Consider the following 22,323-nt stretch of genomic DNA (forward strand, 5'->3'; position numbering starts at 1 on the left):
GTCTTTTTTTTTTTTTCCTTTTTTCTTTTTTCTCTTTTCTTTTCGGTTCCAATATGTAAAGAAGTTGCTTGGAAACTCCCTGCTGAAACTGGAAGGTGATGACCGCCTGGACATGAACTGCACGCTGCCCTTCAGCGACCAGGTAGCGCCGTTCTTTGGGTACTGGCCGGAGGCCCCCGCAGTCACGAGAGAAAGGGCTCTTGCTCTTACTACTCTTCGGGGTTGTCGTGGGGACGTGGTTATGCTTACGCTCGCCTGTGGACTTCTGTTCTTGCAGGTGGTGTTGGTGGGCACTGAGGAAGGGCTCTACGCACTGAATGTCTTGAAAAATTCCCTCACCCACGTCCCAGGAATTGGAGCGGTCTTCCAAATTTATATCATCAAGGACCTGGAGAAGCTCCTCATGATAGCAGGTGGTAGGCCAAGGACGTGGCGCTTTCTTTTCACTGTCAAGGGAAACTATTTGAGAGCCAAGTATCATGTCTGAAACACAAAGGCAGGTCCTCCTGGTGGCAGATGGGAGCCGACGCGGCTCTTTCCTCTGGGTCCCCATCGGTGCCCGAGCTGATGGCGCTCTCGGCTCAGATTCGTTCCCGTGGTCGCCGGTGCAGCATAGCCCAACACCCCCAAGTTATACCACTTCACCGTTATGCCAAGTGAAGAGTAGTGAGCCCCAAAGTCTCAGTAACAACAGACCCTTTGATGCCGACGTCATAGTGACGTCAACACCACCATGAGCCGTGGCCTTCTGAGAGCTTGCCTGCTGTTAACGTGCAGCCTCTTATTTCTCTGTGACCCCTCGGAGACCCTTGGAGTGTTCCCCACTGTTAACATTTTGCCATATTTTTACTCTCTTCCTCTACAAACACACATGCACGCACCCTAACTTTTGAACCATCTGAGAGTCCCCTATAGCTGTGACCCCAAAGTCTTTAGCGTATCAGCTAAGAACGAGAGTGTTCTCTTATACAACAGTGGCAAAAAAATTTTTCTCTCTTTGTTGGTGGTCTGTATTTTTTTTTTGGAGGGAAAACAGTGATTTGTTGGCTCAGTGTTCAAAAACACCTACAGCCAGGTCTTGTTTCAGGTGTGGCTGGATGGATCTGGGGGCTGAAAGAATATGGTCAGGAGCTGGCCATTCTTGGTCTCTCATCTCTTCCTCTCTTTGCCTCTTTTGTTTCTTTCTGCTTGCTTGCCTCCCTTCCTGTTCTTCCTTTCCTTCGTTCCCCTCCATCCCCACCTTCCTTCCTCCCTTCTTGACTTTATTCTTTAGAGTGGCTTTAGGCTCACAGGGAATTTGAGAAGAAAGTACAGTGAGTTCCCGGATGCCCCCTGCCCCCACCGTCACCATCCCCACCAGAGTGGCTCATTGGCCATAACTGATGAACCCGCAGTGACACATCGTCCCCCGGGTCCACAATTTCCATTAGGGTTCACTCGTGGTGTCCGTTGTGTGGGTTCGGACAAACATGGCAGGGCATGGAAGCACCACTGGAGTATCACACGGGATAGTTTCCCGTGGCCCAGGTTTGGAATTCAGGAAATTTAACCCTTGCCGTATGATGCAGCTGTCTGATACACTGCCCGGGGTCAGATTTCACCTGCGGCTCCAATAATGTCCTTTCCTGCATTTTCCCCCCTGATTTGTGATCCCGTCCCAGGTCATGCATTGCATTTAGTAGTGCCCATTAGCCTCCTGTAATCGGGAATGGATTTTTGTCCTCCACGACATTGACATATCGGAATGGTCCAAGCCCATTGTTCTATAAAATGTCCCCTCAGTGTTCCTAACCCATCCTCCCCTTGGCTTTGGTGGGAGCATGTTTAAAAGTCCACTTCATGCTCTCTGATTTTACGTCTGCAGATTTTTTTTTTCATCCCAGAATCTTGACCAAGAGACCAGATGTTTTTCACTGTAGTTCTAAAACTTGGACCCGAGCCCCGTACACAGGACTCTGTGGAAAACTGTTCGTCTGCGTGTCCCTGTGTGGCTACTTGTGAGAAGTGGAACGGCCTTCCCGCATCTTGGCTTCCCTGCCTCACACTGACCTCGAGGCTCTTCCTGTCCCCTCAGGAGAAGAGCGGGCTCTGTGCCTTGTTGACGTGAAGAAAGTGAAGCAGTCCCTCGCACAGGCTCACCTTCCCGCCCAGCCCGACATCTCCCCCAACATTTTCGAAGCCGTGAAGGGCTGCCACTTGTTCGCTGCTGGCAAGGTAAGCTCGTCTCAGGGCCTCAGTTCTTGAAATCAGCTCTGGCCTCCTTTCAACAGGGCTTATTGATTTGACCTTGGAAACTGTATGTCCTCTCCCTGGGTTAAATTTCTGTTGCTTCCTTTAGGCACATGAAATAATTTGGGTAGCCATGAAATGTGCATAGGCTTTGAGTCGAAAGGAAACATCAGAGAGAAAAATGAGGATAAAATTAACAAGACGAAAAGGATGATCCATAGTTCAAAAAAAAATTGTGTGTGTGTGCGTGAGCATGTGTGTGTGTGTGTGTGTGTGTGTGTGTGTGTGTGTGTGTGTGATGGAGTCTTTTTTATTTTCACTTTTTTTAAAGTAGGTTCCACACCCAGAGTGGAACCCAGCATGGGGCTTGAACTCACGGCCCAAGACCAAGACCTGAGCTGAGATTGAGAGTTGGATGCTCAATTGACCGAGCTACCCAGGCGCCCCTAGATATATTTTTTTTTTTTAATCTAACATGGAACCCCACGACCGAACTAGATGAAAAAATGTTTTACTAAAAATTTGCAAATTCTGATTTATGACATTTATATAATATAAAGTCAGTTCCTGATAACTCAAGTTAATGTTTTGGTAGCTAATAGCTATTGATTTTGGCATATAAGTACATTTGCTTGCCTGCTTCTTTAAGGAAACTTTTAAAATTAAGAGTATTTGTGGGTGCATACCTGTGAACATACATAACTTTAATGAAATCTGAATCAAGCATTTACAGACTCCCTGAGGCTACCAGAGTTCAGCTGAAAACCACCTTTCCCTTCCCAGAGGACTGCTCACTGGGTATTTGGCATTTATCACTCTCAAGTCAGCGTTTACCTATCTCATTCTGTGTACTTAACCGAGCCCTCAGGGGGTCTGTGTGAGGGACAGAGGACCAATGGGGGAGGGATGTGGTGGGCCACAGGAACCTCCTGAGGGGGGCTTGACTTTGGCCTTGGCCTTGGCCACTGTCCTCTGGCCATGGGGCCGGTGGGATTCTTTTCTTAGTCACTTATACAAGGACTGGGATTAACTGTGGCAACAATAAAAAGAGGACAGAATATAAAGGATGGCTGCCCTAGAAAGTTGTGGATTTGCGAAGGTTTCTCAGAGGTGAATCTTGAGGGGCTGATGAAAGACATTGCTGGGTGGACCCAGGATTTCCAGATGGGGACCCGGCAAGGAATGCTATCCCTTTTCAGTTTTATCAATTCTTTTTTTAAAGAGAACATTTCTTTTTCTTTTTCTCTCCTTCTTTCTGCTTTTTGTTCTTTGTTGTATATTCTCTTATAGCTGTTGCATTTTTTTATCCCTAATATTACTTGTGCTGGATCTCTTATTCGTCTTAATTTCATCAGCATTATCTGATTTTACTAATCTTTATAAAGGAACAGCTTTACTGATTCTTGCTATGACAGCATTATCTTATTTATCATTAATTTTTGCTTTTTCCTTAATCTTTGTTTTTCCTTCCTTCAGTTTTCTCTGGCTTCCTTCCATTGTTCTCTTTCTGATCTCTTGTTTGGCTAATTAATTTTCAGGTCTTTTTTTTCTAAGATAAGCATTTTAAGGCTATACATTTTCCTTCTAACTACAATTTTAGTCACATCCTGTTTTTTTTTTTTTATCATTCTACATATTTTAAAATGTCTTATGATTTCTTCTGTGAATGATGAGAAATGGGCATTTTACAATGTTGGAACTCCTAAAAAATAGGTACATTATACAATTGTAACATCTAATAGTATAACATCCCCAAACTCACTACCCACCCCAAGAACTAGAACATTACTAACAGTTTCCATTTTCCTGTGTATTCCTTCCCTCTCCCATCCCATCTCATTCCACCCACCATGCCAACTGCTGACCTTCATGTCAGCACTGATTTGAGAAGCTTCTTTTCGCCCTTGGTGAAATGACAAAGACCTGGTATTGGGAGGTGAAGTAAGAGTGATTTAGCTGTTCTAGAAAAAGAGAAATCTACATACACAGATCTTAGCTAAGAACTTTTCTCTTTGAACCACAGTCCCTAAATTCTTCAGGTGACTTCTACTGCCTTCCTCCCCGCTCAGGGTAAGATTGTCAGAAGCCCCTGTCTCTAGCAGAAGGTGCACACCCCCGATGTGTGTGGTGTCGGGTGATTTCCAGGGGCCTCTTCCAGGTCTTTGTTAAATCAGTGGTTCTTATCCAGGGGCACTTCTGTCCCCTGGCGGACACTGGGCAGTGTCAGCTGGTGGTTGTGCCACTGGCATCTAGAGGGTAGAGCCCAGGCTTGCTGCTAAACATCCTGCAATGCACGGAACAGCCTCTCAACCCAGACAATCATCTGGTCTGTGTCAGTGGGTCAGTGTCACTGAGGTGGAGAAACTCTGCTCTGAACTGGTGTTAGTTCCTAGTTTTGCTATGGCGCCAGTATACGCACCAGTGACCCTCTTTTGCTTTCTTTCTGTTTCCCTGATTGCTTTTCAGATTGAGAACGGGCTCTGCATCTGTGCAGCCATGCCCAGCAAAGTTGTCATTCTCCGCTACAACGAAAACCTCAGCAAGTACTGCATTCGGAAAGTAAGTCCCGAGCCTCGCCCGTCCTGCTATCCCCACCACCCAGTGTGGAAAGGGTGCTGCCTCAGGGAACAGTGTGTGCCAGGTCCCTTCAGCCTGGGTGACCTCCAGAAAGACAGAGAGAGAGACAGACAGACAGACACAACCTACCTGCCTGGAGGAAGCTCCAGAGCCTTGAGTGGCTACAGTTTTCCCTCTCACTTTCTTTCTCCTGTTTGTGAGCTGCCTCTCCAGCCAACCCAGTGATTCAGCCCTTTGTTAAGGGAGAAAGGAAGCAGGCTGATGGAAGAGACACTTTTAAATTAGCATTAAAAAAGAAGATCTCTCTGAGAAGCTAGCAGTCCCTGGAGACACTTATCAGAATCTTTGTCAGATCCTAGACGTTTCTATTAATAACTTCTGGAAAAGCCAGTGCTAGCTGTGTTCCTGTGTGTAATTAGGGAGCTGACTCTCCTTAGAGCAGAGCGGTGGTGATGGTGACTGCAATGTGGACAAGGTGCACATTCGATCATTTGCCCCGCTTCCAGAGGCCGGCCGTTGTCCCTAGACTAAGAAAGCTCCACCTGTTGTAAGGCTAACTGATTTCGGTGCCTTCACCATGAGTCTCAAGTGAAATGAGGGGTGAACAGATAAGGGTCACTATGTGTTAGGGAGATAGTTTCATCCTGGGTGGGCTCTTCGTTTATTTTCTTGGTTACCTACTGGTACCAGCGACCGAGGTATTTTACAAACACTTTTCATCACAGTCCTGAAATGCAAGGGTGGTAATCCCCGATTTTCAGGTAAGACCATTGAGGCCGGCTGAGATCCTGTTACAAAGTTGAGACCAAAACTGCAGTTTGATTTTGCCCTGCTTTCACTGTGTCATGCTGTCTAAAAGTTTCCTCAGACTCACCAGGTGCTCAGGAAATAGTGGTGATAGTGCGGATTAGATTCTGAACTGTTAGCTTTAGGAAAAGTCTCAGAAATCATTGCTTCTTTATAATTCTTGGCCACCATTTTGAATAAGCATACCTAGGTTTTTGAAAATATTAGGATTGGCCTGAAAAGAAATGGAAGTAGTTAGAAAGCCGATCGCTAATGGAGATGAAACAATGATGATGAGATAATTATATAGGTAATATAGGTTCGTGTTAGAAACTCAGCCCACAAAAAGAAGGAAGCTAAAACCACTCCCTCTAACCAGCCCTGTGTCTTCCAGTCTTTTTCCTCAGATAAGAATTTGTATTTTTAAAGATTTGTCTTTGAATGCAACCTTTTCATTGAAATGGTGTTTCTGCCTCTTTTTTTGGCTAACATTTGATATTATTTTTTTAGTCTGGGGTTGCAAAGAACCCAGAGGTAGCAAAGGGATTATTAGTCTTCATGGGGGACATGAAAGGATTGAGTGTGTGTGCTTTGTGTGGCTGAGAACGTGAACAAGTCCAGAGGTGACTATCTCCATCTCCAAGGCTCTGTTAGATGCCTGAGGGGGGAGCGGAATAGCAGTGGAAATGGGGCTGCCCTGTGTTAACGCACATCGTTTTCTTCTACCCTCTGTCTCAGGAGATAGAGACCTCAGAGCCCTGCAGCTGCATCCACTTCACCAATTACAGTATCCTCATTGGAACCAATAAATTCTATGAAATTGACATGAAGCAGTACACGCTTGAGGGTAGGGCCCATCTCCTCCCCGCCGTCCTGCCCCCCAGCCCACACTCTGCTCTGGCCTTGCCGCCAACTCTAGCTCCTTCCTAACGCCCCACTTCTCACCTGCCTTTACAGAATTCCTGGATAAGAATGACCATTCCTTGGCACCTGCTGTGTTTGCCTCCTCTTCCAACAGTTTTCCTGTCTCGATCGTGCAGGTGAACGGCGCAGGGCAGCGGGAGGAGTACCTGCTCTGCTTCCACGGTGAGTCGGGGGTCCCTGTCGGCCACTGCCCTGAGTGCTTGCAGGCACCAGGAGTCCCAGACCCCCACCACGGCTCTCTCCCAGTCCGGCTGTCTCATACTCTTTCCTGAGAGCAGCCACTTCTTTCCTTCTCTGCCCGTTGCTGCTTTTTCTCCCTCTCCTTTCTCTCTTTTCCTTTCCTTCTTTCTTGGGTTTTCTTTTGACGTTTCTCTTCAATCTTTTGTATTCCTCCTTCCTCTCCCCGCTCCGCCATCAAATCTCTGGGTCCTCCTGTCTCTTCCTCCCTGTGTCTCGGTCTCTGTTTCTTCCCTTTCCCTTCCTCCATGTCTCCTGTCTCTTCCTCCTTCCTTCCTGTTTCTCCCACTTTCCTTTAACACATCTCTGAGAGATGTGACTCAGCAAACGTCCTCAGGTTTTAATGATCCAGTTAAATCTGCCTGGTGGTCCCCTGGGCTCAATCCCTATTCTTCTGGCAAAGTGTATGGGGTCATTGATACTGCTGCCTCTGACTGTGTTGATGCCCCCGGGCTCCAACTCCTTGCAGAATTTGGGGTGTTCGTGGATTCTTACGGAAGACGTAGCCGCACAGACGATCTCAAGTGGAGTCGCTTACCTTTGGCCTTTGGTAAGTGATGCAAGGTATGGAGGGCTGTATTCTGCCAGCAGCTGGAGTCCTAGGAAAGAATTGCAGGTGGAATCCTTTTTGGCTTAAGTGCTATGCCCGTGGATTACATTAGACACCAAGTGCCATAGGTTGTAGTCCCCTGAATAGTGTTCAGGGCAGAGATTCTGATGCTTGATGAAGGACTGCATAAGCCAGATCCACCGGCCTTGTGAAACATTTGTTAGGGTCTCATGAAGAAAGGAGAGCATTCTCCGTGAATTTATTGAAATCATTTCAAAGGCTGCAGAGTACCATGGCATAGCTGAACACCTGTCCATTTAACCAGTTCTAATTCAGCAGAGCACGTAGGTCATGCTCATTCTTTCCATAAGTGTAAACATTGCTGTGATGAACATCTTGCACTAACCTTTGCACACTTGTCAAGTAGTATCTGTTGCTCATAAGCCCTAAAAGTGAAGCTGCTGGGTCAAAGCATAAACACACACATATGTACAAATATGTACACTCATGTCAGTGTGAACGTTCTGAAACACTGTTATGGCTAAAATACCTGCCAAGACTATTTGGTTTCTCTTTTGCTGCATAACGAGTTCCAAAACTTGTTATGGACAAGACAACAGCAACTTCTTGCCTAAGATGCTGAGGCTTGACTGCACAGTTCTGCTTGATGTGGTACCAGTGGGGGCACTGGGATAACTAGAAAGTCCAAAATGGCCTCACAAAGTGGCGGCCAGTTGGTATAATTGGTGGGAAGTCAGCTGGGGCAGGTGGCTGGAGGCCTCAGTGCCTCTCCATATGGCTTCTTCCAAGAGAGCAGAAGTGGAAGCTGGCAGGCCTTCTTGCTTCCACCATATCTTACTGGTTAATGCAGCCACGGGGTCAGCCTAGGTTCAAGGCAAGGAGGCTCCACCAGGGCCCGAGTACCGGGAGGCATGACGAATAGTCCAAAACTGAAGTCCTAGTTTACCACAAGGGATAATGGTGATAATCTCCTTTTCCTTTTAAGACAGAAAAAGCTCCCATCATATCCTAGAGTTTCACTGATAACCGTGATACAGACATATAGTATTAAGATTAGGAATATTTAATTATCTTTGAACCCAGTCTTTAATTTTTTTGTGAAAATGTACAAAATTAAACAGTTTAAAAAGGTATACAATGAAAAGTCTCACTCATATAACCTGTCTCCCCAATTCTCCATCCCTACTCCCCCGGGGGGGGGGGGTGTGGAACTTCTTTTTCTTATCCTTCCAGTGCTTTGTGCAAATACAGATGCATAAGAAAATATACTCTTATCCTCCCCCCCACAACACACTTTTTTTTTTTTTTTAAATCCGTGTGATGCCACACTTTACACATTATTCCGAATCTTTCTTTACACACTAGTAAAACACACCTCCGGGTTTTTTATGCATCAGTACATGGAGAGGGTCATGCATTTTTACAGCTGTGCAGAATCCCACAGATGTACCATAATTTATTTAACTGACCCCCTATAATGTACTCTTGATTTGGTTCCCATCGTCTGCTCTGACAACACGGCAGTGAGTAAGCTTGAACATGCCTCATTATGTTGGCACATGGATGTATGTGTAGGATGAGTTATTTTCGGTGGGATTGCTGGGTCCAAGGTTGCATTGCAGCCTGGTTATGATTTCCTCTTTTAACCCTTCCTTGCTCCACACTCTTCTTCTGTGGTGGCCATGCAGCCTACAGAGAACCCTATCTGTTTGTGACCCACTTCAACTCACTCGAAGTCATTGAGATCCAGGCACGCTCCTCTCTGGGGTAAGCATTGCCCTTTCAGGCTTTGAAAAGCTCAGCCGTTGGGGTTGGGGGTCGGGGCCAAGTGTCTGTTTCTTCCCATCCCACCTAGCAATGGAGGTAACCTGAATGTGAACTCTTCTCTGGAACTCCATAGGACTCCTGCCCGAGCGTATTTGGAAATCCCGAACCCACGCTACTTGGGCCCTGCAATTTCCTCAGGAGCGATTTACCTGGCATCCTCATACCAGGATAAATTAAGGGTCATTTGCTGCAAAGGAAACCTCGTGAAGGAGTCTGGCACTGACCACCACCGGGGCCCCTCCACCTCCCGCAGGTACCACACTTCTCCTCTTCTTCATTACAGGAGGCAGAGTGCTTTTCTGTAAGGTAGAAGGAAATTTTGCTAAACTGGTCAAAGGTTTCCCAATCTTCAAGCTCAAGCCACTCCTTTCTTTGAGATAGAGTGTGAAAGTGACTCAGTCCTTTTCAAGTATCAGGAGAATTTTCACATGCCCCCTTGGAAAAGGTGGAAGGGAATGTCTGGTCTTTCTCTGTTGGGTATTTTCAGTGGCACTAGACTGGGTCATGAATTATGCACTCATTGCTTCAGCAGATGCTCTGCCATGCTAGTTGGGCTTGCCATGGGAGGTATAGCGCCACATCAACCAGATGCTGTCCCTCCCTGATAGAGCCCAGTGGGAGAGAGACGTGAGCAATCAGGCAATTAGAGCAACCTTAGAAGGATGGGGCTCTGACTGGGCTAGTTTAAGACACCTTGGGAGCCCAGCGGAGGGTTCCCAGCCTAGACATGGGGGCCAGGGAAGATTTCCCAGAAGAAATAAGGCCTTCGGTATGGGCCAGCCTTTCCTCTTTTCTTTGCATGTCTTCCAATTTTTTGTTGGGAGACTGAACATTTCTGTGGCAATTCTGGAAATCAGATCCCCACCCCTCCCTGTGTTTGTTGCTGCAGTTTATTGAGGGACTCTCCTGGACTAATCTTTCAAGTCTGTATTCTCTGTTATGTGTGGCCAATCAGGTTTTTGCTTGGTTAAGTTAGTCATCAGCTAATATGGTTGGGCAGAGATTTCCCTTCTGTGCATTGAACCAGGAAGTCTCCCACCGTTTGCTGAGGAGGTGTGTGTGTGTGTGTGTGTGTGTGTGTGTGTGTGTGTGTGTGTTGGCCACACCTTCAATGCTCAAAGTCAGCCAGAGTTGAGAGACTGAGGCCTTCTCAGATTTTTCCTGGGCATTTGCAGTGCCTTGCCTGTGTGTGTGGCCGTCTAGATTCCTACACATATATGGGACCGTTTCAAAACGCCTTATAACATCTTATTCCCAGATTGCCTTTTGAGTGTTTTGGCCAGCCTCTTCCCCAACTGGTATCACTGCCTCGGGCATATTTGCCAGGTTAAACACTTGCTGCTGACTGTTTCTGATAAACATCTGGGAATAGGGCTTTTTTCATGAGCAAACCCTGCATCAGGTCAGATAAAAAGCCCTGAGACTGGTAGCCAGACAGGTCAGATGGGGCTGTGGATTGGGGCTGGGGCTTTTTGGGGGAGCTTCAGTCCTGATCTCCCTCCAGTGGCTACTGTGGTTACAGGGCTGTTGGTTTTGAAACTACTGCAGATCTGGGGAGAAAAGGGTGGGAATAAGTCAACGTTAACATGACACAAAGCTTGTTTTTCTGAGATCCAGCTCTTTTTCTTACATAAATGCTTTTGGTCTTTGAGTTGTTGCAAGTCTTTGGTTAATTTCCAGAGTTCTGGAAAGTTGGTTTAGACCATTGATACCAGTGTTCTTGTTGCTTTAATGGAGGAACAGGTTTTCAGCAGTCATTACTGTCCCATTCTGGAAACGCTCTTCCCCTTTTAGATACAGGTGATAGCACCCTGTGCACATTCTTCTGTACCTTAATGTATCTTGGAGGTTGCTCCACGTCAGTATCAGAAGTATTTCTTCATTGCTTTTATTTTTTATGCCTACATAGCATTTATGCCTTCACGTGACCTTAATTTATTTAACTATTCCTTTATCAGTTGATGTTTCAGTGGTTCACAGACTGTTGCTGTAAAAAATTAAGTGACATTGTGCTTATGTCATTTTGCAGGCTTAGGAATCTATCTGTAGGAGAAATTCCTAGAAAAAGAAAATTGATGGGTGACATCAGATGTCCATTTGTAATTTTGATAGATGTTGCTGAGTATTCCTCTCTGAAGGCTATATATCCATTTGTAATCATACCAGCAGAGCGTGGGAAGTGCGACTGACCTTGTCTTGACACAGAGGTCTATGAGCCAGATCCAGGTTGATGGGTAGGCTTCAGATGTGTAACTTGAAGTTCTTGGTCTCCAAAGAAGTCCTGAGATTATTTAACCCAGGGGAATACTTAACTGACCTAGGATTTACATTTTCTGGACTACTCTGTCTACTCTGTGAAGAGTTATGTGGCTCACCTACTGTGTCCTAGACACAATATCTGGGGCTGGGGATACACTGATGAAGACATGTTTTTATCCTCAAGGAACTCTCAGTTTGGTGGAGGAACTACCTCTAATATTTAAAAAGTGCTTTGGTCTTGGAAAAGAACGTCATAAATCTAATATTTTGAGACTATGTCCTAATGAATGTCTTTCTTCTGTTGACATGCAAGAGGTTAGTCTAAATGTTTGGCCAGTAAGTTTAATCCCAGGCACTGGCTAGAAACCCAGAAGTGGTGAATAACCAGCAGTTCCTAACTCTTTTGGCTTGACCCTGCCTCAAGAGTAACTGCTCAAAGGACTATTGTTCTCCTGAAAATGTCCTGATTTTCTTTAAGTAGTTTCCAAGTCATGCCAAGAACAAATCAAAATACTGTAATTAGATTTTTTTTCTCCACTGCCTTACTAATTAGATGGCAGGCACCTTCCTTTTGAGACTATATAGTGTCTCTGTAAGAAGTTGCTTATTCTTGGCTTACAAGGGGCTCCAGTTCATGTGAAGGAGAAGCTGAGACAATGCTGTTGCTTTCCTGCTGTGGCCAGGCATGTCCGGAAAATCAGCAGTTAGTCTTTGCTTGTCTCTTGGCTTATAAAATGGTCTTTTTATGCAGAACTGCTTTGGAAGGTCAGAATGTAGAAGGCCAGCTTGGCTGAGTATGATTCACTTCAAGGCCTCACTGACCTGGTCTGTTTAGCAGGGCAGGAAATGCAACTCTTTGCAAACACTCCCCAACCTCCCCCCACCCCGGCCATAAATTTGGCATGGGAGATCATTGGTCATTAATGGATACAGAGATGGCAGATTGCCCACTCGGCCTAGAATGATGGGTATTTTCTTTCATCCGATTTATCTAAGCTGACATTCCAAATGGTCTTCCTGGAGCCATCCTTCTTCCCCCGGGCATTGAGTACCTTCTCATTTGCTTTAGGATGGGCCCCTGTGGACACATTTTATAATTTCCCTTCCATTACAAATAGGCTTCATGTAATTCTCCTCCTTGGAATTTATTTTTGTCTTCCATATCTTAAAGCCACATGACCAGAGAGGAAATATAAACCTTTATTTCAAGATGTTGAAATCTGACTTATCTTAAATTTTTCCACTGGGCATGTAGCACAGAGACTTTCTAGCCATGTTGTCTGGAATCTTCACAGTTAGAGTTGCACAGGGAAACCAGAGAATCACATGAAAATCTTCACAATGAACTGATCACTTCTCAAATCACCTCTACTCACCTTTGTTTCAAGAATCGGCAAACTTTTTCTGTTAATGTCCAGATAGGAAATATTTTTGGCTTTGTGGGCCATATAGTCTGTCTCAATTATTCAACTATTGTTGTGTGAAAGCAGCTATAGACAGTGCATAACCAGATGGGCATGGCTGTGTTCCAATAAAACTTTATTTATAGAAACAGGTCATCTGTCTGAATTTGGCCCTCCGGCTTGCTCTAGAGCCTGCTTTTCATTTGTTTTTAAATTATGGGCATAGACAAAAGTGATTCTGGCAGTTAGACCAGTAACTGAAGGAAACAACAACAACAACAACAAATTCGGTCCCTTTCAAAGAGCAGGATTTAAGTATCAAGGATTAAGATAGGCCTCTGGGGGGGCGCCTGGGTGGCACAGCGGTTAAGTGTCTGCCTTTGGCTCAGGGCGTGATCCCGGTGTTATGGGATCGAGCCACACATCAGGCTCCTCTGCTATGAGCCTGCTTCTTCCTCTCCCACTCCCCCTGCTTGTGTTCCCTCTCTCGCTGGCTGTCTCTATCTCAGTCGAATAAATAAATAAAATCTTTAAAAAAAAATTAAAAAAAAAAAAAGATAGGCCTCTGGGAAAATCAGTGACACTCTCAAATATTTTTGAAGAAATTACTTTGACTTTACTGAAGTCCAGCATTGACAGAAAGTATGTCATTGAGCTTATTAGCATGCAATTTTGTTGCGAAAATTAGAGCAAGATAAATCAGTATGTGATTCATACTTGGTTCATTCTTAGAAAAAGCATGTAATTCCAATTGTAATTTAGATTTTAAAAATAACGAGGATAAATTTACTTTCCTGATTTCTACTTTTATTTTCTGAGATAAAGCCCCAATCAAAATATGTTCTCCAAGTAATATTCTCTATAAAATGTGCCCATTTTAAGTAGATTCCCTTTTCCTAGCTCTAATTGTGCTGAGATGATGAGGATTGAGTACTTTTTCTGCTCATTGGAGTGGGAAGGAATTGACTCTCAGTTCTGTTTCTGGATCTCACTTCTTCAGAGAGATGGTTAGGGCTGTATCTGCTGAAATCCTCATTTGAAATATCCAGGCCGGAGCTGGGTGGAAGGTTGGATAGGCCATAAAAAGGCCCCAGTGTTTTCAGTTGTTTGGTTATTACTATCAACCTTTGGGGCCAGGGACATGTTTTGAGCCAACTATGCTGTTTTTATTTGGCCTCCTCAGTTTTCTAACCTGTCAGGCCTGATCCCTACACCTCTCACATCAGCAGTGGGTGCCAAAGAGGCTTGGAAAGCCACCTGGAAGGAGAGGCGACCAAGCATCAGGCCGAGGATCGGGGGACAGATATGGTGGCAGCTGACAGTGATGAGTACAGACTTTCTCCAAATTGTTCCCTTGTATCAAGGGCCTTGTAGCAGCTTCAGTCCCTAAATGAAGACTTCCTTCTGCGCCTTCTAGGCTCTGCAAAATACTAGGTCAGTAGGATACAGGATATAGGATTAGGATGTCAAACTGACCTGGGTCAGAGTCCCAGCTCTGCAGCTCCCTAGGCCAGGCCCCCAGCCTGTCTCCACGGTCTTGTCTGAATGGTGAGGGTCATGCTTGCTCCTAGCTTGTGGAGCTCTTCTGATGATTTAGAGTCAGAGCACATAAAGAACTTAGCATAGGGACTGGCACACAGTAGGCGCTCAGGAGAATCCTGCACTCAGACCAGGAAGCTTGGTTTTCTTTTGTTGTCATCTTTCATTCCTTGTCCTCACTACCAAAAGAAAACAAAACGCCCGAAGAACTCCAGGTGGCATCTTTTCTACTAAAGATTGGGGCATGGGGGGTTGCTCAGAGGAGGAAGATGCTCCTTTGGGGTTATGGCTTCTCGGCTTCGCACCTTCCTTTCCTGTCACCTGCAGCCCCAACAAGCGAGGCCCGCCAACGTACAACGAGCACATCACCAAGCGTGTGGCCTCTAGCCCGGCACCCCCGGAAGGCCCCAGCCACCCGCGAGAGCCAAGCACACCCCACCGCTACCGAGAGGGGCGGACAGAGCTGCGCAGGGACAAGTCTCCCGGCCGCCCCCTGGAGCGGGAGAAGTCCCCAGGCCGGATGCTCAGCACGCGGAGGGAACGCTCCCCTGGGAGGCTGTTCGAAGACAGCAGCCGGGGCCGGCTGCCTGTGGGAGCCGTGAGGACCCCACTGTCCCAGGTCAACAAGGTAAGGCACCATCCTGAGGCCAGACGAGTGACCTGCAGCGCTGAGGGCCCTTCAGGGCCACTGTTGGGGGAAAAAAGGGGGGGGATTTATTATAATTCAGGTTTCTCAGGACATATAGCAAGTTCAGGAAGAAAACATATGTAAGAAGAGGCATTTCTAAGCAAATGGATGATGTGCACATGTGTACCTCAAAATGTCATAGCTACCCTAGATCATTCCCTTCCCCAGAGGCAACCAGTGTCAGCAGTTTCTAGAGAGATTCTGTGCATACAAGCAAATATGTATGCGTAGCCTCCCTTCTTTAAACAAATGGTAGCATACTACACAAAACGTTTCTGCCTAATTTTTTCAAGCACATGTACAGATACACGCGTACATCAAGAATTTTTTTGGAGGGCTACACAGAAACTGGGAACAGTGGTTGCCTTCTAGAACTTTGAGCCTTTTGAAATCTTTAAATTGTATGCATGTATTATTGATGTAATTTTTTAAGTTAGCGAATGAAGAGATGGTGGGAGATGTTGAAGACTAGGGGGCCCCCTGAGCAGGGGAAGGGTCTGGTCAGAGTGCTTGGTGCCCCTTGGCAGCCTAGCCAGTTCCAGGGGCCTCTTCTGCACAGCACAGCCACCTTGCTGTCCCAGGGCTGGTTTCTAGGTCACATTCTCCTGATGCCACGAGCAGGTCACTGTTGGGACCCCTGCCAATAAAGAGAGGAGGAAAAGCCAGTCAATTCTTCTTGTCCCCTCTGATTTACTGATAGAACGGGGGCCAGTGTGTGTGTATGTGTAACAGAGATCCATCCACAGCTTTGGAGAGTTTTCCATGAGTTTCATTCCCTGATGGACCCCGAGGTCAGCGGCTTGGCTATGCTCGCTCGTGCCAGCCTGGGCAGCACTGGGTGTTAACGGCTGCAGGGAGACCAAGTGTGGCACGCTTCCTGCTGCGATTATGTGGGGGCGAGCCCAGGGACTCCTGGCCCCCTCAGCTAAAACTCCTCCTTGTCTTGCTCCTAGGTCTGGGACCAGTCTTCAGTGTAAATCTCAGCCAGGAAAACCAACTCCTCATCTTAATCTGCAGGAAAACACCAAACACTCTAAGGAACTCTGCTGAAGGGGCCCCCAGCACCCATCTGCTCAGCCACCCCAAGGCACAGCTGGGCCCAGACCCACCTCCGTGTGGACACCCTGCATCCAGGGGGTGCAGGGGCCGAGGCTCTTAGGAGCTGCCAGCGCCTTCCTGCAGTCATCCTCTGTGCACTTTGTTACTCTTTCAGAGCATTCATAAACTTTTATACCTAGCTCTAGCCTGTACTGGTTCAGCAAAGGAAACCAACCTGCGCTAACTACAACGTGGTTAGAATCCTATTTAATAGCTACTTTAAGATCCTAGGGTTGGTTGGATTTCCTTTTCTTTTCTTTTCTTTTTTTTTTAAAGACAACAGAATTCTTAATAGATTTGAATAGCAATGTATTTCCTGTTGTAGTCATTTTTAGCTAGATCACACCATCAGGTCTTTGCTCCGGAAACGTATTGTGGAAGAGTCCCCGCCAGTTGGCTAACCTCCTGCACTCATGTAGGTTCATTCTTGTCCCAGTCCATCCTCGCAGATGGCCCTGTTTTACCCAGGGTGACATCCTAGCCAAATGTTTACTGTTTTCATTGCCTTTTATGGCCTTGACGACTTCCCCTCCCACCAGCTGAGAATGTACGGAGGTCATCGGGCCTCAGCTCGGAGGCAGTGACTTGGGGCCAAGGGACTTCGAGGAGTTCTCCTTCCCTGCCCCTCAGCGTCATCTCCCCAGCCTGCTTTCCACGTAGCTTTGGCCAGGAAAGCATGCAATAGACTTGCTCGGAGCCCAGCATTACTGAGTCTCTGGGTCCGGGAGGGGACTGGGGGTGCCCACCTCCTGTCCACGACAGTGCGTTGTTCCCCAGCCTGGGATGGGAAGAGACCCGTCCGGGAGTTCTGCATGGCGGTTCACTGCATGTGCTGCCCCCCGACCTGGCTGCCCCCCTTGGGTTGCTCTGCCGATGTACTAGTACCATACCATAGCTCCCGCTGCATCAAGACCCTCTGACCACTTGCCAACTCACTGGCCACAAGAAGCTGCAGTCTGTAGCACTGAACAAACAAAAAACCAAACGCTCAAGCCTTACGACCAGAGAAGGATTTCAGCAAACCGCCACCTCACACTTTCCCGCTTCCCTGCCGACTCCCTCGTGGATGACTCTGTGTTCACACAAAACCCAGCAGGGTTCTACCCCACGAAACTGTGACTTCCCACGTGAGCCTTTCCCTGGGGCTAGACGAAGACCAGGAAGTTCGAGAGAGCTGCGGCCCCTCCTCCGCCCCTGCCGGGGTTGGGAGGTCCTCTCTTAGGTGCAGCGCGGCTCCCACGGTTTCCCTCTGCCCACTACCAGAGTGCGAAATTCCTGGCAACTGGTAAAGAACCAACCTAGAGGCTTTGCAGTTGGCAAGCTAACTAGCGGCCTTATTTCTGCCTTTAATCTCCCACAAGGCATCTCCTGCTTCAGATTCTCCGTGACTCTTAGGCACGCCTTGAACGACCAAGGCACATCCTAGGTAGGCTGAAAGGTAGACCTGTTTCCACCACCACAGGGGAACATAACCATATTTCAACCCACGTTGTCCACAGTTCAGATCACTTTCCAGATTGCAACCTGGCCCAGATCCCAGCTCCTTCCTGCTCGTCTCCTAAACTAAGTGCTTTCTTGTTTGGAACGCCTGTGTCCCTCCCCTCCATGTTGTTACGCCCTTGGAAGGTGTCATGCTGTTGTTTTGTGTTGCTTGGAGTCTTTGGGGTCATACCGCATCCCCTCCCTTCCCCAGGGCAGATCAGACTGAGTGTTTGCTGAAGTTTTTGTCTCTTGGTCCACAAGTATTTGGAAAGGTCACTGAAAACTGGTCTTTCAGTCTTGGCATTTCATTTAGGATCTCCATGAGAAATGGGCTTCTTGAGCCCGGAACGTGTGTATCGTGTGTCTCATCTGTGAAATGCTTCCTGCTATAGAACTAGCTCAAAGGACTGTACATATTTACAAGAAACTTTATATTCGTAAAAAAAAAAAAAAAAAGGAAATTGAATTGGTTTCTACTTTTTTATTGTAAAAGGTGCATTTTTCAACACTTACTTTTGGTTTCAACGGTGGTAGTTGTGGACAGCCATCTTCACGGGAGGGTGGGGAGCTCCATGGGACCACCAAGATGCCAGCAGGAAATATCGGACCACGAAATTGCAGTCAAAAGCTTATTAGCATAAGTAAGATTCTAGGTCTCCAAAAGTACAGGCTTTTTCTTCATTATCTTTTTTATTCAGGATGAGGAAAAGAATACAAGGAACAATTCAAGATCCACCTGGAGAGGAATGAACTTTTGTTGTTAAACAATAGTGAAATAAAGCAATGATCTAAAACGTTTGCTTTTGTGCAACGACCTCTTCTTTTCTTGAGACCATAAAAATCCTAAGTATTGTGCCCGTGTCAGCATAGGCTTGTTATCAAGACATGGACCTTGCTTCCTTTTTCTCTGGGGTCCCAGAACAACACAGAGGTCTGAGCACACTGCTCTCCCGGCGTCCAGAAGCCTGGCAGCATTCTCTTCCAAGAGTGAGACCTTGTTGAAGTCTGGTCATTATTTCCAGGGAACCGTGAACTGGCAGTTAGGTCACTTTCTAGGACTGCAGACCTGGAGAGCTCCTCACGCAAACAGGCCATTTTGAAAGGCTTACTTGAGGATGGGTTACCTTGTTCCCTGTGATGCAGCTAACCAAGAAAGCAGGTCACCTCAAAATCTCATCCATTCTAAGGCCATGGGGAATTTAATGATGTAGATTTCCTTGGAGGAGTTCCGATCAAGGTAATTTAAAATGTAAATACTTCTGTTTTTAACTAGATGGATTTTTAGTCAGTGAGGTAGATTTTTTCCCATGATTTTTTAGTTTGTTAGTATAAACTCTGCTTGATCCGTACAAACATCAGTTTTGGCAAATGGTGATTTCTTTCATGGTTCCTGTTGCTTTTACTCTTTTTCATTTTCCAATGAAGTAATCTGACCACAGTCGTGATCTCACTTGCAGGGTCATATCTGACATGGCTCGTTACAGGAACCGTAGTTGCAATTCTGTTCTACTTCACTGTTGGAGATAAAAACCTGCCAAAGGTCATAACTGTAAGAAGGGAAGTAATTCAGAAGATAAACAAGTAAAAATGTTGGAACCTTTCTTTCCTTACAATACTGGGGAAAATCTGTCAAATACCAACCAACCATTTCAGTTAATGAGAATTCTCGGCAGCCAAGGAGTACTTCAAAAGCATAAACAGTTTGGTTCCAAAAGGAATGTTCCAGAAAGGTTCTCTGGACCCTAAGGATCGACCTCAAAGAAACAACCAACAAATTACTCAGCCACACCATAAAATGAGGCCCAATCTTCCATGATGCCCACTCCTTTTTTTTCTTTTAAGATTTTGAGAGAGAGCACGCACGAGAGAGGGCCAGGGGCAGAGGGAGAAGCAAACTACCCACTGAGCCACCCAGGTCCCCACCACTTCTGTTTCTTAAACACAGAATCAGAAGCCACGTGTTCTGTGGTTACAATTTAATTTTCATGAGAATAAAGACACCGAGTGCACAGCAAATTTCATAACCATGGAACTTCAGGATTTGGAGCCTTAGGCCAAAAAAAGATAATTTGCTTAATGGGACTGAAGTTCTTCTTCAGAACTGGGCCTCTTGAATCTGATTTGCTTTAGCAAATATCCATGCGGTTTGAAGTCTAAAGCATTAAGACTAGGCCTGCAGGGGTGGGAGCAGCTAAGCTTCCGCTCATAGTAACAGTTGAATAGGCCTATTCCGGTGGTGCTCAATCACTGGACTTTGCTCCCTTCCCCTAAGGACGTCTGACAAGGTCTGCAGACATTTTTGATGATCACGATTGGCATCTAGTTTGTCCTAGAGTGTACAGGGCAGCCCCAGCCCCCACAAGACTCATATCAGGTCCAACCGTAACCTTGGCCTATTCGGTCAGACTTCTCTCTGGGCAGTTTAAATAGCGCTTACGATGTCTACAGCTTGGAGACTGTGGCACTAGGCACAGTGTTTGTATGAGAAAAATGTTTTATCACTTGCCTAATCAAATACTGCTTTACTTTCCAAAGCTGGGGAGGGTGGGGCTAGTGGAAATACAGTACAGTGTTGATCGCTTGGCTTTCCCTTGAGTCTATCAATGATTAATGGAACTCTGTTTACCCTGGAAGGCTTGTTGGAGGTAGAGGAAAGAACTTGGAAAATGACTTTACTACTATATGCAACTCAGGCTGTCTTTCAGAGGACCACAAAAAGGAAAAAGTTGACTCACAGTCCTACAATTTTCCAGATGAGATGGGTGAATTCACTCCAGGGGCGGTAGAAAAGGTAGCAGTGAGGGCTGATGTCCTCATCCAGGCAAAGGCCCTTTAGTTGTACTGAAAACAAAAAAGACTAGGAGTGGGAGCTGACCAGAGACAGGGCAGGCCCCACAGACTGGGAGCTCTGGCTGCTCCAGCTTTCAGAATCTTCTCCAAGGGTCTGACTTACTGCAGTGATGGCTCTCAGGAAGGCCCTGCAGATGTTATTACAACAGGAGGGATGATTCGGGCTTTAGAAGAAATGCACATGTGCTCGTAACTTATTTTCTCCTAAAGACAATTCTCATTGGCCTTCTGGGTCAAAAGGCTCTGGCTTGTTCCTCCACTAATTTGCTGATCAAGAGAGGTGCTAAGGAGGAATTCTTCAGAAGCTGGATGGAGATGTGAGTGGTCCATGGACTTGGATGCTCATTAATTCATTCAAACTGTTCGTAAACACTGGTGGAGAATCAGGTATTGGGAAAACTGAATGCATGTTCAGAAATCAAAGTGTGCTCATCTAGAAATTATTGGAGTTTAATCAAATGACATTTTACTCTTCCCTAAAGTGGTTGTCTCTGACCTCAGTCATGGATGAGATCACTGTGATATTTGGGATTTTTAATCTTGGTTTTTGGAGTTTGGAATTTTCCTACTTGAGTGAGTTGAGGGGCTGTCATTTCTTTCTGGCCTCCTGACTTCCTTTTCGTGGCCATGTCCCATCCATGCTGTAAAGGCTCTGTGGCTCCCAGCACGAAAGGAGTCCTAGGACGATCTAGTGCTAGTCCAACCCGTTTTCTCAGGGGAGGAAGTCAAGCTAAGAGAGGCCGTGTGACCTGCCCCAGGTCACACAGCCAGTCAGCATCTGAACTGCTGAACATCCCTAATCTCATTCTAGCACCCACCCTGAAGGGGGTGGTGGGGGAACAGCGAGTCCGACGTGAGGTTTGGCTTTGACCTGGTGAGGTTAGCACGACTGACTTCCCTCACATTTATACCGGTAAGTGAAGCCAGAGAAAGGACTTTGCCTGGGTCCTTTGATCTTTGGTTTCAGTATTTTGACATATGGTCCTCTTGACCCAATACCGGTTTACATGGTAGTAACGCGAAGGCCTTACCTTTGGCTCCATAAATTCATTTGTATATACATTTCCGGAGGGAAGAAAGTATCTTCATTCAAAAGCAATTCGGGTTAAGCTTTAACCACGGAACCAGTCCTCACCCATCGTGGGAATGCTAACAGCGAAGGCGCTGCCCGGGTCATAGGACACTTCACTTCTACATTCGGCTTTGCCCCTGTGATTTGGGTCTCCTTTCCCACAACCGTGAAATAATTTCCATTACCTTGGGTATCAAGTCTTTCACTTGGGCCTGTAAGCAATCTTCTGAGCTGCAGGAGACTTGCTTTGTATTGCCTTTTAAAGAAACCTAAGTCTTTTAGACACAGCGACAGCTGTAGAGAATGCGGAGACCATGGCTCCAGGTGGTGGCTGTGCCCGCATTTCCACCATAGTGGCACCTCCCTCAGGAGTCCTCTGCGGCCACTGGGCTGCAGAGGGCTCTTACAGGGTCTCCTGGCTCCCAATTAGTTTTTACATTGGATTTCCAATCCATGCTGTTTCCCCCACAGCCTGGGGCGGCTGGCTTCTTCTGAGCTGACTCAGGCTGGCAGTCAGCTTCTCTAATGCCCCCTCACAGAAAGGGCAGTGCTGTTCTGGACCAAGTCACGCAGGGCCCCACCACTGGCCGCCCTCTGTCCCCACCACGGACCTAGAGGCTGTGCTCACAGCTCGCCAACACGGCAATGCTCTCTGGCTTCTGGTGCTTGAGTAGATCCCTTTCATTCTTTCGAGCTTAGGTGTGTATTTTCAATTGTATTTTTTTAAAACTCTATGCAGTTTTTGAAAGAGGATTTTTGCATGTTTCCATAGTTTACTTAA

At 46.5% G+C, this 22,323-nt stretch overlaps 1 protein-coding gene across 9 annotated transcripts in view; it reads left to right on the top strand.

Moving 5' to 3' along the window:
- CIT (citron rho-interacting serine/threonine kinase) overlaps positions 1–18,418 on the top strand; it is a 157,844-nt gene extending 139,426 nt beyond the window's left edge. For all 9 annotated transcript variants that reach the window (XM_045791588.2, XM_087857288.1, XM_087857287.1 and 6 more), the window contains 11 exons: positions 62–142; positions 278–413; positions 2,075–2,214; positions 4,696–4,788; positions 6,331–6,439; positions 6,550–6,678; positions 7,223–7,303; positions 9,013–9,091; positions 9,225–9,404; positions 14,680–14,980; positions 15,994–18,418. In XM_045791588.2, the coding sequence (XP_045647544.2) occupies positions 62–142; positions 278–413; positions 2,075–2,214; positions 4,696–4,788; positions 6,331–6,439; positions 6,550–6,678; positions 7,223–7,303; positions 9,013–9,091; positions 9,225–9,404; positions 14,680–14,980; positions 15,994–16,017 (1,353 nt within the window). In that variant the 3' untranslated portion in view covers positions 16,018–18,418. The remainder of the gene's footprint in view (positions 1–61; positions 143–277; positions 414–2,074; positions 2,215–4,695; positions 4,789–6,330; positions 6,440–6,549; positions 6,679–7,222; positions 7,304–9,012; positions 9,092–9,224; positions 9,405–14,679; positions 14,981–15,993) is intronic.
- The last annotated feature ends 3,905 nt before the right edge of the window (positions 18,419–22,323 follow it).

The sequence above is a fragment of the Ursus americanus genome, chromosome 30 (genome assembly GCF_024610735.1).
Source record: "Ursus americanus isolate L20-20 chromosome 30, mUrsAme1.1.p, whole genome shotgun sequence".
NCBI classification, from domain to species: Eukaryota; Metazoa; Chordata; class Mammalia; order Carnivora; family Ursidae; genus Ursus; species Ursus americanus.